General features: G+C 34.7%; 2 protein-coding genes across 2 annotated transcripts; both read left to right on the top strand.

The window, feature by feature from the left end:
* The first annotated feature begins 4587 nt into the window (after window positions 1–4587).
* LOC112506866 (pentatricopeptide repeat-containing protein At3g57430, chloroplastic) lies at window positions 4588–7366 on the top strand. The gene has a single exon (XM_025111170.1). It carries the CDS (start codon window positions 4589–4591, stop codon window positions 7202–7204), a length of 2616 nt encoding a protein of 871 aa, XP_024966938.1. The 5' UTR covers window position 4588; the 3' UTR covers window positions 7205–7366.
* Window positions 7367–11374: 4008 nt separating this feature from the next.
* LOC112505986 lies at window positions 11375–14511 on the top strand. The gene is made up of 10 exons (XM_025110019.1): window positions 11375–11459; window positions 11560–11564; window positions 11964–12028; window positions 12180–12561; window positions 12650–12759; window positions 12855–13001; window positions 13335–13472; window positions 13905–14000; window positions 14102–14232; window positions 14330–14511. The coding sequence occupies exons 1-10, from the start codon at window positions 11375–11377 to the stop codon at window positions 14509–14511; spliced, it is 1341 nt and encodes a 446-aa protein (XP_024965787.1).
* The last annotated feature ends 1530 nt before the right edge of the window (window positions 14512–16041 follow it).

Below are 16041 nucleotides of genomic sequence, written 5' to 3'. Positions count from 1 at the left end.
TAATGTTGCAACTCAAGCTTGAGCTGAATCTGCTCTTGTTCTGTAAAGTCGATAGGATAGTAAGTTTTCGCCAATTTACATACATCATCAATATTGAAGGACCTTTTTGGATCAAGAGCAACACTAAGAAGAAGAAAATCTGTTACAAACTCATCAAATCTAGAGTTCAACTCTTGCAACTAACTATCAATAGCAGAAATGAATACATCATCACGGTAGTGATGCTCAATGGTCACATTGTCTTTCTTATGACGTGACTGAATTATATCTTTGTAAATTCCATTCATAGCAGGGACCAAAATACTAGTACATTTGCAAAAAGAAACAACTTGATCCAAAAGTGATTCCCATCCTTCATCTCTAAGATTCTGAATCAATGTCTTTGTAGTAGAAACCAAAGTCAAAGCAAAGTTTGGCTAATTTTGTTAGTTATCCTCATAATTTCTTTCTTTACATGAATAACAATGACAAAATCAAATGACGATGCATGGGTAAGAGCATATATATCATCACCTCTTTGGGAAGATGTGGACCCTTCACTAGCGATGTCATTTAAAACTAAACAAGTCGGACCAAACAATCTCACCTAGCTCCATATCGATCAGAAATGTGAACTCCATCTAGTATCTATGGGTCTTTGCAAAGTTCGGATTTGATTTGCTCCTTTTTCGGTCTCAAGCTCTCCAATTTCAGTTAGATGGGAGATTTCAGCAATTTGAGCAGCTTCCAATTGATCATTACGTTTGCAAGAAGAACAAACAACATTAACAATAAAGTTCAAATTCTCTAAAAAATGATGTACCTCAGTAACGAGAGCCAATTGCAGCTAATGGCCAAAACAATGTATATAATAAGCGTAAGGACATTCCTTTAAGAACAAAGCCTATAGCCCATTCTATTCACCACGCATATTACTAGCTCCATCATATCCTTTGCCCCAAATATCTTGAACATCGAGCTTATGAAAATATAAAGACGACAAAATCTCATTTTTTTTTCAAAGTCAATGAAGTTGTATCTTTGACGTGAACCAAGTCCAAAAACCTTTCTTTGACATACCCATTTCGGTAGACAAATCTCACAACAATTGCCATTTGCTTTTTCTTAGATTCATCTTGGGACTCGTTGATAAGTGTTAATTTATTAACCTTATTACATCATTTTCTTAACCATTTTCACTTGTTTTATTTGCTTATTAGTGTCATAAGTGAGTCTTTTTATGTCTTCTTTTTATAATAGTAGTATTAAATCATATCTAATGTTAATTCCCTGTTTATGCAGATTTTTGATGATTTTTGGGCCAAGTCCTGCAGCAGTCCTGTAGGAGCATGTTGGCAGAATCCTATAGCACCAGTCAATGAGTTGCACTTTTTGTCTGGGCCGAATTTCCTTGGGCTACTCCCTTGAAGCTGGTGGATCTAAGACCTTGGGCCTGGTCAAAGCCCATTTTTGAAGACCCCTTTTGTCTCATTAGCTAGCCTCCTTGTGCAAGCTTCCTTTCCCTATAAATAGGTGCTTAAGGCTTGGTTTTAAAAACACTTTTACACACATAACCTTTGTGTTAATACAATTACTCTCTATATTATTGTTTTTGGTTTTCTTGCATTCAGTTTTCTTGCTTCCAACCAAGAACTGAATTTGTGAAGTGAAGTTGCGATTACATTCTCAAGTTTTAATTCAAGTGCTCGTATTTAATCTTCATCTCATTTCTGTTCTTACTTTCAAGTTACAAACGTTTTCCGACTTTTGTTACAAAGTTGAAATTAATCGATCTCTGTTGTTTTACATTAGATTTCATCCTTTGTGGCTCACGATTAATTTCCGTAGACTAAATAATCTGTTTTCAAGTGTTTGCAAGTAACTCTTCGCTTTCAGTAACGAAACTAATTTTGCAAGTTTTGTAACTTGGAGTGAAAGTTTCTCCAAAGTCTTCTCTTCTTTCCATGCTTTCATTTGTCACATCTTAGTAATCAAGTGTCTATTTTATGTCTTAGAATAATTCTAATTATTTGTATTTACTTATTAGTATTTTAATTTCAGTCCTTTATATTTCAGTCTTTACTTTTCAGTCTTTTAATTTATGCACTTTATTGCAATTTAATTTTCTGTATTTTAATTTCCAGCAATTTAATTTAAGTCATTTATATTTCTGTAATTTAATTTCCAGTACTTTGCATTCCAGTATTTTAATTTCTCACAATTTAATTTCTGCAATTTACTTTTCCGTATCAGTTATTTATTTTTCAGTCTTTACATCCTTCGCGAGAAGAAACCGAGCGATGATGGGCTAAACGCCTTAGCTTGGGGTGCAAGGGAAAATTAAGACCAAAGCCGATGTGAAAGTACAAAGATGTCTTATTAGCATTATAGTCTGTTATTAATATTTTAATTTCAGTCCTTTATATTTCAGTCTTTTAATTTATGCACTTTACAGCAATTTAATTTTCTGCATTTTAATTTCCAGCAATTTACTTCAAGTCATTTATATTTCTGTAATTTAATTTTTAGTACTTTGCATTCCAGTATTTTAATTTCTCACAATTTAATTTCTGTAATTTACTTTTCCGTATCAGTTATTTATTTTTCAGTCTTTACATCATTCGTGAGAAGAAACCGAGCGATGATGGGTTAAACGCCTTAGCTTGGGGTGTAAGAAAAAATTAAGACCAAAGCCGATGTGAAAGTACAAATGTGTCTTATTAGCATTATAGTCTATTATTTGTTTCAGGTGATTAATATTTCATTGAAGATTACATTAAAATTAATTGACAATTGATTTTGTGTATGAAAATGCATTGACTTTCAGAGTTAAGACAAACAAAAAAACCTGAGATAATAGGAGAAGGCTATAAATAGCCTTAGTGTCTGACAAATGTTATACTCCTACGGTGTAGGATGGTAACACTGTGTTGTGCTAGGATTCACGACGTCTAACATAAATGATATCGTATCGATAGCACGTTGACCGGTGTGTACTCTTGGGAGGYCGTCTGACCCGATAGTTGATACTGTGACAGTTATATAAAATCATTTATTGATTTTAGATAATTATGACAAGAATGCTATGTCACCTTTTTTGCTAAATCATTTGTTTAGTGTCTTGATCAACCTTTGCACCTTGTGCTTTTTTCTACGACTGATATTTTCGTAGTTGCTAATTATACCTCCCAATTTTAGATAAATCAGATCTCTCGTTTCGCCATCTGAAATTAGTTTTTATAGACTGGACTTTTGAAGAACTTTGCAAAGGTATTTCTGTGGGAACGATATCTGGTACTTTACCATTATTACTTGTTACGAGATGACAGTAGTTCAAGGTGTATACTTGCGCCGAGTTCTATTTGTGTGTTGAAATTTAAAGTTGAATAAACCGACGAGCACTCGTCAACTATCAAACAAAAAATTTTCGTTCCAATCTCATCACTGATTGCTTGTTGTACATTTGTAGCATAGACACGTAGTATTTCTTTCTGAATATCTGGTGACGTATACTTTGCACTTTGAGGAGCATTTTCCAATAGGACATTATCAACATTCTTGTTATAATAAGCAATAAACTTTATCAATTCAAAAATTTGACACTCATGATGGCCCCTTAAAGCAGACGATTGAAAGGTGAGCCATCTAATAGCCTCAATAGAAATTTTAAGGCACAATCTACTATCAATAACTTGTTGTGTAGTTTGCTTCTCTATCACATTCTCTATGTAACACAATTGGTTTTTCAAATCTTCATAACATCTAATAGAAAAATTATGTGCTAAGGTCGGGGTCTTACCTTCATGAATGACGAACGAATAATCTTTTCCACAATTCACTTTTTTCCAATTATGAACCATGCTACGATAAATCTATCAGAGCCAACTCGTCTAATAGGCTTTTTTATTGAAAAGATAGCAAGGAAAGCAAAATGCAACGTCATTTTTCTCTGAATATTCTAACCACCAAAAATTCTTAAACCAAGTTACTTGAAAACTCTGCATATTACCACTTGGACCAGTTGGACTAAAAAAATATTTCAATTTATGAAGTTGATATGGTCCAAGTTTAATATATGCTCGCCTAATTTCATCACGTTGATTACTTGGATAACTTAGGATTGAAGGTCGTGAGCCCGGATCACAAATCAAAGAATCTACGTTGATATTCCCCAAATTGGACACGTCATTTTTTTCAGGTTCAACTCTAATATTCTCTTCCATATCTACAACATCCACAAGATTATCATTTTTGAAGATTTGGTTGTGGGTCATTAACGTCTTCTTTTCGTCTGAAAAAAGAATCGATGGTTCTTTTCTTGCTCGTAATTGAACCTAAAATCATAAGAAATTAAGAACTTCATCCAAAACAAATTAAAATGTCTCAGTATCAAGTCATCAACATTTACATTTACATTTACATTTAATTAAAATATCCAAAACATGAATACCCCTTTTTGTTATCTTTCATGATGGACAATTGTGGGTGGATATGAGCCATCAAGATTTTGTTTGTGGATGAGATTAGAAAGGTTTTGGATCAATAATCGATCCATCTTTCCTCTTTTCTCTGTGAAAAAGAGGGAAAGAGGCTTTGAGTTCAACCACCAATGTCCGCATTGACCGTCTCTCACCCTATTCAAACGAACCACCAACAACCCAAACCCATCAGCAAAAACCACAATTTCGGGTTTTCCCCCAAAACCCCTTCATCAATTCCAAAATCCACATCAGATTCACGCTCATGGGTCGAACAACTTCGATCTCACACTCGCTCCGGCAACTTCCAAGAAGCCATTTTGTCCTACATCAACATGACAACCGCCGGTTACCGGCCCGACAACTTCGCTTTCCCGGCAGTTTTAAAAGCAGTTACAGAAATTCAGGAGTTGAATTTGGGTGAACAGGTCCATGGTGCTGTAGTTAAACTTGGGTACGACGCATCTTCAGTGACGGTTGCGAATACACTGCTGAATATGTATGGGAAATGTGGGGGTTTGAGTGACGTCCTCAAGGTGTTCGATAGAATTACTGAAAGAGATAAAGTGTCATGGAACACTTTGATAGCTTCATTATGTAGGTTGGAGGAATGGGAGCTTGCGTTGGATATGTTTAGGGGAATGCAGTTTGAGGGAGTTGAACCGAATTCGTTTACTTTGGTGAGCATGGCACTTGCTTGTTCGAATTTGGAAAATCGTCGTGGTGTCATGCTTGGGAAGCAAGTTCATGCTTACAATTTGAGGGTTGGGGAGAGTATGGCTTTTACAAACAATTCTTTGATGTCTATGTATGCAAAACTTGGAAGGATTGAAGATTCAGTATCACTATTTGAGATGTTTGATGGAAAAAATATGGTTTCTTGGAACACCATGATAAGCTCACTCTCACAGAAAGATCGGTTTGAGGATGCTATGGCCGTCTTCCAACTCATGATTCTTGAAGGGATGAAGCCTGATGGAGTCACAATTTCAAGTGTTCTTCCTGCTTGCTCCCATTTGGAGTTATTAAATCATGGGAAGGAAATTCATGCTTTTGCAATACGAAACAGTGATTTGATCAAAAATTCATATGTGTGTAGTGCTTTAGTTGACATGTACTGCAATTGCCGAGAAGTTGCCATTGGTCGTAGAGTTTTTAATGGTGTTGTAAACACGAGTCTTGCAAATTGGAATGCTATGCTTGCTGGTTATACTCAAAATGGTTTTTACGATCAAGCGTTAATGCTTTTCCTGGAAATGATGGAGTTTTCAGGACTTTTTCCTAACCCTACAACAATGGCGAGCGTATTACCAGCTTCCGTGCACTGTGAAGCTTTTCGTGACAAAGAAGGCATGCATGGGTACGTTGTGAAATTGGGGTTTGCAGGAGATGGTTATGTGCGAAACGCTCTAATGGACTTGTACTGTAGGATGGGGAAGATTGATATTGCAAGAAACATATTTGACAGCATGGAGATTAAAGATCCAGTTTCTTGGAACACAATGATCACTGGATATGTGGTTTCTGGATGTCATGAACACGCCTTAGATCTGCTTCACAAGATGAAACAAAGAGATGAAACAGACGATCAAATTGATGTCAAAAAGATTACGTGTAAACCAAATTCAATAACACTAATGACAGTTCTTCCAGGTTGTGCAGCCTTAGCAGCTCTAGCAAAAGGGAAAGAAATCCATGCTTATGCTGTTAGAAATCTATTAGCATCAGATGTTGCTGTAGGAAGTGCACTAACCGATATGTACGCAAAATGCGGCTGCTTAAACTTAGCCAGAAGGGTGTTCGATTCGATGCCCATTAGAAACGTGATCACGTGGAACGTTATGTTCATGGCTTACGGTATGCACGGAAAAGGAGATATAGCTCTATCGCTTCTCGAAAGCATGGTGGCCGAAGTCAAGCCCAACGTGGTGACCTTCATTTCACTTTTTGCAGCATGTAGCCATTCAGGAATGGTAGATGAAGGCCGAAACTTGTTCCATAGAATGAAAGACGAATATGGGGTTGACCCAACCGAAGATCACTATGGATGTGTGGTTGATTTGCTTGGTCGAGCTGGTCAGTTAGCCGAAGCCCACAAGCTCATTAACAGCATGCCTCCATTGTTCAACAAAGTGGGTGCTTGGAGTAGCTTACTTGGTGCTTGCTGGATTCATCAAAATGTGGAACTAGGAGAGATTGCAGCCCACAATCTACTCCTATTGGAACCAGATGTAGCTAGCCACTATGTTCTCCTCTCCAACATCTACTCATCTGTGGGATTGTGGGAGGAAGCAACCAAAGTGAGGAAGAATATGATCAGAAATGGAGTAAAGAAAGAACCGGGCTGCAGTTGGATCGAGCTTAATGATGAAGTTCATAAATTTGTAGCTGGGGATTCATCACACCCACAAAGCAAGCAAATCCAGGGCTATCTTGAAACCTTATTGGAGAGATTGAAACAGGAAGGTTACGTGCCCGATACATCATGCGTTCTTCACAACGTAAACGAGGAGGAAAAGGAGAATCTGTTATGTGGCCACAGTGAACGGTTGGCAATAGCATTTGGGTTACTGAACACGCCACCTGGAGTTCCGATTCGAGTTGCTAAAAACCTTAGAGTTTGCAACGATTGCCATTCTGCAACCAAGTTCATTTCTAGGGTCGTGGAGAGGGAGATCATCGTAAGGGATGTGCGAAGATTTCATTATTTCAAAGATGGGAAGTGTTCATGTGGAGATTACTGGTGAAATCAAGATTCAAAACGAAATGTTGGTTTAATTACAAATTTACAATAGAAAATTGTTTATATTGATCAAGGAGTACAACACATTGCTGTAAGTTTTTGCAACTTGTCTGCATTTGCACTTGATGCATTGGAGATAGATCTTGATTGGTTGGTTGATTGGGTCTAGATTTGTGGTAATATCATGAATCATGAATCTAATTATGTCATAGATTAACCTCAAATCATTGTATATTTTGTTACATGATAACATGATATTCTATAGCATGCATGTATTAAAGAGATTAAGTAATTGGCAACAAACACAGGCCTAGGAAATTTTACGAATAAACTGCATTAACACTTTTGAACAAAAATTGGATCAAAGGTCTGTAAAGTCGTATTTTGAGCTGGCGGAGAAGTCAACATAGTTTGACTTGGAGGAAATTCAACTATCAATTTGGAAATAAATACATTTTTCCAAATGAAATTTACTTTCGACGTGTTTAATTTCAATGCACAACAGGTGCATCTTTAAAGCCCTTTAAACTTGAGACGAGTCCAGCCTCCCCTATATTTGTAAATGGATTTATAATGAAAAGAAAATTCATTATCTATATATACATATGGAGCAACCATTTTTAAACAAAAACAACTTCTCTACTCGTTGAGTAAAGATAGAATTTGCATATATCATGTCCTTCTCCAACCTTATTTTGTATGATATTTACTAGGTTTATTTGATGATTTTATATGAAACAACACGATGGACTTAGTTTCTGCATTTCGTCAAGGAGATCCTTTATCTCCTTTCTCTTTCTAATTGTCGCCTAGGGGATAAACGTTGCTATCCAAGAGGCTTTGGATAATGGTATTCCTCAAGGTTCTAATTGACGTGAGGCGTGGCGTAACAACAAGGTCAAGCCTCAAGCTTTACGAGTTACGGCGAGACCATGGTGTTTTTCAAGGCGTGCCCTAAGGCAGCACACGCTTGCGCATGCACGCACGCACACACCCATCCCTGCACCCTTGTATGTGTTAATATTTTGAATAATACTTTCAAACAAATTAAATTATATAAAGTAATAAAACTAAAAGAAAAGAAAAGCCATTGATATCAAATAGATATAGCTTATAGAAAGTGATACCAACAGTGCAAAATCGAGATTAAATATTTTGAATCTCTACTCACTACTTTTTTCAAGTTTCAAAGAATTCGTGTTCAACTTTTGTATACGGGAATGTGAGTACCTATTTAAGGTTTTAATTTTTTTAAGTTCACTTTTATGTTTATTTAAGTCATATGTTTCATACATAATTATCATTTATCGCTCTAATTATATATCAAAGTAGCCCCACACCTTACAAAATAAGGCATCATATATAACGTGTCGCAATGTGCCATAACGCGTTACAGTGCAAGCCAAGCCTTAGAGTAGAGGCATGAGGTTCAACGCAATGGCAAACCCAAGCCTTGATATCATAACAATGCCATAACGAATTATTTAGAACCATGATGTTTTCAAGGTTATCGCAGTTTGGCCCAAAGAAGTAAGAATTTTCGACCACAGTTTGTTGATGACTCGTTGTTCTTCTGCAAATGGAGTTTAAAAAAGTTGAGAGTTGTGATGGGGATTTTAAATTGCTTCCGAGAAGTTTTGCGAAAACAAACTATATGGCTTGGGTGTACAAGGAGATGAGGTATAACTGATGGCTCTTGGTCTTGGTTGTGCTTCCAGGTGTTTTTTTTCCATTAACATGAATATCCAACCCGCTATGCGAGTTAACCAGCGAGTTAACCAATCCCAAGGCGACCACCTTCTTTCTTTCCAGGTGTTTGCCTTTCACATATTTGGATCCTCCAATTTGGCAAAATATGAGTCGGGTGGAAAACTGGTAACCTATTGTTGAAAACTTTAAAGTAAAAATGGCATATTGGAAAGCTCGTTCAATCTAACTTGGAGGGCGCTTGACTCTCACTATTAAAGAGGGGAATTTTCCCAGCAGAAAAATCTGACAAAAAATGTGCAGACTTTCTGGCGGATTGACCGTTTATGCGGATTCCGGTCATCGAAAATCTGCCACTGGTTTTTTTTTACGTTTTCAACTTCCTTGACATAACTAATTGAATTAGTAATTAAGATTAAGTTATCAGTGGATAATCCACTGGTAATTTAATTATTTAAATGATTATTTTTCATAAACAATAAAATTATTAGCGGATTAGTCTGCCACTAATCTATTGTCCAGGAAAAAGGATCTTGTTTGTAATTATTTGAAATTTGTAAATCATGTAAATATAGAAAAACTACTAAAAGTGCTAAAATCGTAAACCAAATATCATACATTAACTAAACCGCAATATGATTGTTTGGATGGAATTAACAAATTGTTCAAGGAAAGTATGATTGTTCGATGATATGAGTTCCCAACCAAAATATCAAAACTATGGTGGCGAGGGTGGTGAAAACTACTGATATTGGGTAAACTTCCGCATTATCTCCTCATGCTCCTTCGTCCGGATCTCGTCTCGATTGAGCAATTCTTGAACCTGGGTCTCTAATTCTTGAATATACAAATACAAGAAACTTTAGAACCTTTAATAAGAACTAGAACTCAACCACAATTCACCACATGCAAATACTCAATTCTCATAGTATCACCTCGATACCCCAAGGTTTTCTTTTATATATATAAAGATAAAGTTTGTTTTTCCATTTGGTTGGTTTTCATCTCAATCATGGTTATAGATTTTAAAAAGGGTCATCTAAAGAAAGACAACTCTATGAGGCAAACCTCATGAATCGACACAAATGCACCGATCCATCTTTGTATACATTTTATTTTGTTCAAATCTTTCAACTTTTTACCAATGTGGGACAACTTAAACTCAACTACAGTTCACCATTTGAGAATACTCAATTCTCACTGTACCACCTCATAACCGCAAGGTTTTACTTTTATAATTCTCATGGTGTCACCTCATCACCCCAAGGTTTTACTTATATATATATATATATATATATATATATATATATAGAGAGAGAGAGAGAGAGAGGGGGGGGGGGCAGGTTACGTTACAAACCGCTCAATTCATGAAAACTATGCAAACCACTTTCGATCAATAGGAAAATTCCATTTTTTTTCTTTAATTTTAATAAGTAAGGGTATAATGGCCATTTGATTGTATATTGATTAATATTGGAAGATTATAAATACTGTTAATTATGGAAACATAATAATGGAAACGTCTAATATAGAGGTGGTAAATCATTTTTTCTTAATATAAATTTTTTACCATTAATAGTTTTTATTATTTTATTAAATTATACTTATTAAAATATGAATTGTAAAAGCAGTAGAATATGAAATCTGATTTCGTTTCATTCAAAAAATATATGTACTGCGTAATGAAACGAATGTCATGTTCAATAATGACCATGAACATAATTTCACTGATGAATTTAATTTATTAATATTTCGGAACGTTTTATTCATGAAAAACGTTCATTAAATAAAAAAATATTCAGTTTTCAAAATGTTTCATTAAATTCTTAAAAATGTTTCACTCTTTATATGTTTCATCGTTTATTAGGATATCCCTTGTTTTAAAGTTATTTTGATTAGAAATTATTAATTGTCCAATACTACTTTAATAACCGTTAATGAAATAGTTTGCAATTATTGTTCAGCACTACATAACAATCGGTCCGTCTTTCATTGTAGGTGACAAGGAGTCACGTGAGTTCGTTCTATAAACGGTGAAACAGTTTCATTCATTCATTTAATAATACAAAATATTTGTTTTAATATTCAAAAGGTTTGATTATTTTTTGTTGATTATAGTATATTTTATGTTTCATAATTTATTAGGATATACCTAATTTTATTGGTCCTTTCTTGGATCTATTTTTAAGGTGGATGTTATTTTATTTATAATATTTAGACATAAAATGAAGATAATTTTTATCAAACATATAATTTTTCAGATTATTCTAACATTTTTGGTTAGATACTTTGTAATTATAAAATGATATATAGAGTTTTTAAAACAATGATTTTATTTCATTAATATTAGGATATCCACGATCTTGTTACCTCGATTATAGAATCATACAAATTGTTTGTATTTAAAGATTGGAGGTTGTAAAGAATCATATTGTTTCATCTTTAGAAATTACGGTCCTCTACAACAATGGGTGATATGAGTGGAGGTATTAGTTCCAATGAAATGATTAACAAATCCAATAATGTTATATCAAATGGAGATGAATGTGATGGTAATTCTTCTTTATATTAATTATTATGTTGATGTTCTTTTTTGAATATGAATGTTTGTCTAATATTTGTCATGGTTGTTACATTGAATGTTTTTCATAGTAAATGTTTGTGTAATCATTATTTCGTAGGATGTCCGAATTTAGTTATGTTCTTGTAGTCATTGTTTAAAGTTATGTTTCCGTTATTTATTAAATTAGATGACAATATGAATTCCGATTTCATTTCCTTGACAGAAACGTATGTGGGATAACTAATGAAACTAATTTCATGTTCAATATTAACTAGGAAAACAATTTTTCTAATGAATTAAATTTATTAATATTTCGAAACGTTTTATGCAAGACAAAAGTTTCACTGAGTGAAATAAAATATTCAGTTAACTAGTTTTTTCATTAAATTTTGAAAATGTATAATTCTTTATATGTTTCATCGTTTATTGGGATATCCCTCGTGTTAAAGTTCATATGTATCTCTATTTTTAATTCTCTATTTTTACTTGTTAGATGAATTATCGCAAGAAATGGGAGAATCACCGGGGGTCAGAGTTATGGGTTCCTAAAGTTTTATTGTAATAGTTGTCCAAAGGTTGGGGATTTTTTTTCTCGGTTAGTCTGTGGAAATTATGTATAGGAAGTATGCGGATATTGTTGGGTTTGACATCCAATCGTCAAACAAAAAAATGAACTGGATGGAGTGGAAACCCAATATTTTGCTTATAGCAAGGAAGGTATTCCATTGAAAAAGGAATTTGATTCTTTAGAAGCTTCTTCTAGTGATAGGAGAAGGCGTAATACAAATTTCAAGCGGAATGGTTGTAAAGCATGCCTTAAGGTACACTACGTGAAAAAGAGTGGCCATTACGAGGTTTATAAGTTTGTTGAAACTCATAATCATATGCTTTGTCGTCCTGATGAAATGATGTTCTCTCGTTCCAGACGCCAACTTGATTACAAGGATCGTAAAAATGTTTATCACACATCTAGTTCTAAAGTTGGTATCACTCAATCACGCAGGATGCAATTGGCAATTAAAGGGGGGTTAGAATCAATAGGTGGGACAGCTAGGGATCATATTAACTTTAAAAGAGACATTGTGCTCTTCGTTGGTAACAAAGATGCACAGATGTTAATAAACAAAATGAGAAAAAGGCATGAACATTGCCCGAATTTTTTTTTTTTTTGAATATAAGTATGATGAGAAGGAGTTGATTGCAATATTTTGGGCCGATGAAACGGCGAGATCGAATTACAAACATTTTGGAGATACCATATCTTTTGACGCTACTTTTTGGTCAAACAAGTAAGTATTTTTTTAACTATTGACATGTTACTTGTTATCAAGTGTTTTACTGATTTCCATTCAAAGATTAAGATGTTTCTTTTTCTTCGTAACAGACATGCAATGATTTTTGTTCCATTTGTCGCAATTGATAATCACAAAAAATCGGTTGTGGTTGGTGCTTCCTTGATTAGGAGTGAATATGTCATTAATCTCTCATGGGTATTGAAGGCGTTTATGAAAGCGCACGGTAGGCAGCCACAGTTTGTAACAAACAAGCAATTACGATAGCCTTTCCAAATGCTACCCATCGATTGTGTATGTGGCACATAACCAAAAAATTAAAGGACAAGGTATGTTCCATTTGATCTTTTTACCTCAATTCTAATATATGTACACATATGTTTGTTTAAGATACGTTTCATCTTGAAATTTTTTCCCAATTAAAGTATATGTATACATGGGTTTGTTTATTTTTTTGATTGTGTGCTTGTTTCACCATGTAGATTAGTGACTATTTATCCCATAGCACCCTGTTCAAAAGCGAATTCGACAAGCTCGTATGAAATGTCCACATAGGTCTGGAATTGTTTTAGGAAAATGAATGCCATGATGGATGAGTATGGCTTACGGGGTCACTCATGGTTTGAAGAAATGTATACAATAAGAGAATCTTGGATTCCGGCCTATTCCAAGGACTATCCTATGTCTGGGTTGATGAAAACGACTTCCAGGTCTGAGAGTATTAATGCATTTTTTAATGTTTATACGAAGTATTGGAATGATCTTGTTTATTTTCTTAACACTTTCGACGATGCCATTGAAAGTCAAAGGAAATAACACTGGTCCCTTGAGGTTGCTACTAGAACTACGATACCTAGATTGTTATCACCATCTAAAATTGAAGCTCAAGCGGCGAATGTGTACATGAAAACGATTTTTTATGTACAAAAAGAAATGAACAAGGCAGTATGGTTCTGTGGGGTTGTCGACGTCCTAGAGGTTGGTGATAAGAAGATTTACAATATTACGCATAAGAATAGGAATTCTGAGGTGAAAGCTACATACAAGGTCATGATCATTTTTTGAATTTTATTTTAACATTAATTGATAACAATTGGAGTTCATAATATTTGTTACTAATTTTTTTTTTCCGTTATTTCAAGATACGCTAGGTGGTTCATGATATTAGGGAAGAGTCTTTTGATTGTAGTTGCAACAATTTTGTTCGCAATGGCATATTATATCGCCATGCGTTTAAGGTAATGTTAAATTCTGAGGTGCAATCTATTCCTGAGAAATATATTTTGCCTCGCTGGAGAAGAGAGTTAGTTCCCGTTGAGTTGTTGTCGGCTCGTGTCAGATATGGTGAAATGGATGTTGAGAAGCAAGTTATGATCAACCAGGTTGTATCAATGTTTGATCTTATTATTGGGCGTGTACGCAAGGATAAGAATTCGTTGGCAAAGTTTGTGGACCAATTGGAACAGTGGGGTGATGAAAATTTCAATCCATGTTCCTATATTGACAAGTACTGAATGGAAGATAAATGATATTTAGGAGCTTTTATGTGTTTCCGAACTTGAATTAGTTGATATCTTACCCCCAACTGGGATACGTAATAAAGGTTGTGGAACAGGGAAGCGTCTTGTTGGTATATCAGAGAGGACATCCGTTAATGCAAAGAAACCCAAAAGATTGTGCATAACTTGTGAGAAAATGGCTTGGCATGATTCTCGCAATTGTCCGTCAAAAAGCGACGGTACGAAATAACGTTTTCGTTATTCGAATTATTTTGGTTTCATTTGTTAGTGAACGTTCGTATTTCTTTTCATTGTTTAATCTTATCAACTTTTATTGATGAAATTGTTTCATAATTTAATTTTTTTGGATGATCTTGTTTCCTGAATGGTTGTGAAATTGTATGGTATGGTAGATTCAGTAATTTAATGAAACCATTTCATGAATCCTTCAAAATTTATGATTGTTGATGGTCTTATTATTGGTTTGATAGGTTATTGAACATCATTCATGTTTGAATCGATTGTTTTATCTTTTCAACAGTTATTGATGAAAATGTTTCATGCAATAGAGTTTTCAGATGGTATTATTGTAGAAATAACGTGTTTTCGAAAGTAAACATCCAATTCATATATATTATATAAGTAAACAAGTTAATATATACTTGAATTTCCATAAGAGATTACAAGTCGTAAGTTAAAATAAAGTAAAACATGTGAACAACAACTTTATATTTAACCTTAAACATATGATACGTCATCAATAACATGAACGATGTAATTACACATGATTTTGTTCCCCTATTTTTTGCGATAAGTACATTAAGATTTCAAAATTGGCGAAATGTTACAAAGTCTTTCAAGCCAAAACCCATGCCTTGAAGTTTTGAAACCTGAACAATATGAAATAGTTTCACCATAACTGATTCATGGAAGCACGATAAACAGGCATAAACAACGAAGGTTGATTGTCAAGCAGAATTGATTATGGATTACCTAGCTTAACAAGGTATAGGGTACGTGTAAGAACACACATCAATTTAGTCAAACCAAAATGAACGCAATACAAGTGACTCCTAAGTATAGGAGAAAATTCAGATCCTAGCCTCCTAACAACCCAAAAAATGTCCTTACTAGACCAAAAATAGATCCATGGCTTGCTTCAATTAAACGAAAATGTCTATCCCAGATCTCTTTGTTGATTGTGCCTGTTTTATTGCTTTCTTTTTAACTTCAGGATCCATTGCATGGAACTTATCAACCTCCTTCCGGATTTCCTCCTTTTTTTTGCTGAAGTTGCTAAGTACTAACTTTACCGTGTATTTCTTCCTTAGATCTATTAGTTGGTTTCTTTGATTCGGCCCCTAAGTAGTGAAACCGGTCTTCCATGACCTTTCATCTCCCATCCAAGTTTCCATATGCCTCATCAAGAACACACCGCCATCATCGAAGTTTTCTTTAGTTTGCCAACTCATTTGCAAGCGCTCTTGCCTCGTTTCATCGATTTCTTGCCAGGTTAGATGTCGTACAACTTTTTGGTGCTTGATCATAAGGAGATGCTGAAAAAACAAATATTCAGTTATAAAATATAATGCAGAAAGAAATGTGTAGTCTCAGAGTGAATATTCAGTGTGCATACTTACCAATATGTCAACAACGTACTCATACAAACCCATATTCGTCTTCGATCGCACATCCTTTCCAAAATCGGTTGTCTATTACAACAATTGAAGGGTTCTTGAAGTTAAACACCACCAAGTAGTAGTGACCACAGTCCATAATA

The sequence above is a fragment of the Cynara cardunculus genome, assembly GCF_001531365.2.
Source record: "Cynara cardunculus var. scolymus isolate 2C chromosome LG 2, CcrdV1, whole genome shotgun sequence".
Lineage (NCBI taxonomy): Eukaryota > Viridiplantae > Streptophyta > Magnoliopsida > Asterales > Asteraceae > Cynara > Cynara cardunculus.
This window is presented reverse-complemented; position numbering and strand designations above follow the sequence as displayed.

What these genes read in the sequence shown, in the direction of transcription:
- LOC112506866 (XM_025111170.1), top strand. Translation starts at nt 4,589, where the DNA reads ATGTCCGCATTGACCGTCTCTCACCCTATTCAAACGAACCACCAACAA.
- LOC112505986 (XM_025110019.1), top strand. Translation starts at nt 11,375, where the DNA reads ATGGGTGATATGAGTGGAGGTATTAGTTCCAATGAAATGATTAACAAA. An exon ending in GCTACTTTTTGGTCAAACAA is followed by an intron (nt 12,760 to 12,854) that starts GTAAGTATTTTT and finishes TCTTCGTAACAG; the next exon opens with ACATGCAATGATTTTTGTTC. An exon ending in TTGATGAAAACGACTTCCAG is followed by an intron (nt 13,473 to 13,904) that starts GTCTGAGAGTAT and finishes CGTTATTTCAAG; the next exon opens with ATACGCTAGGTGGTTCATGA.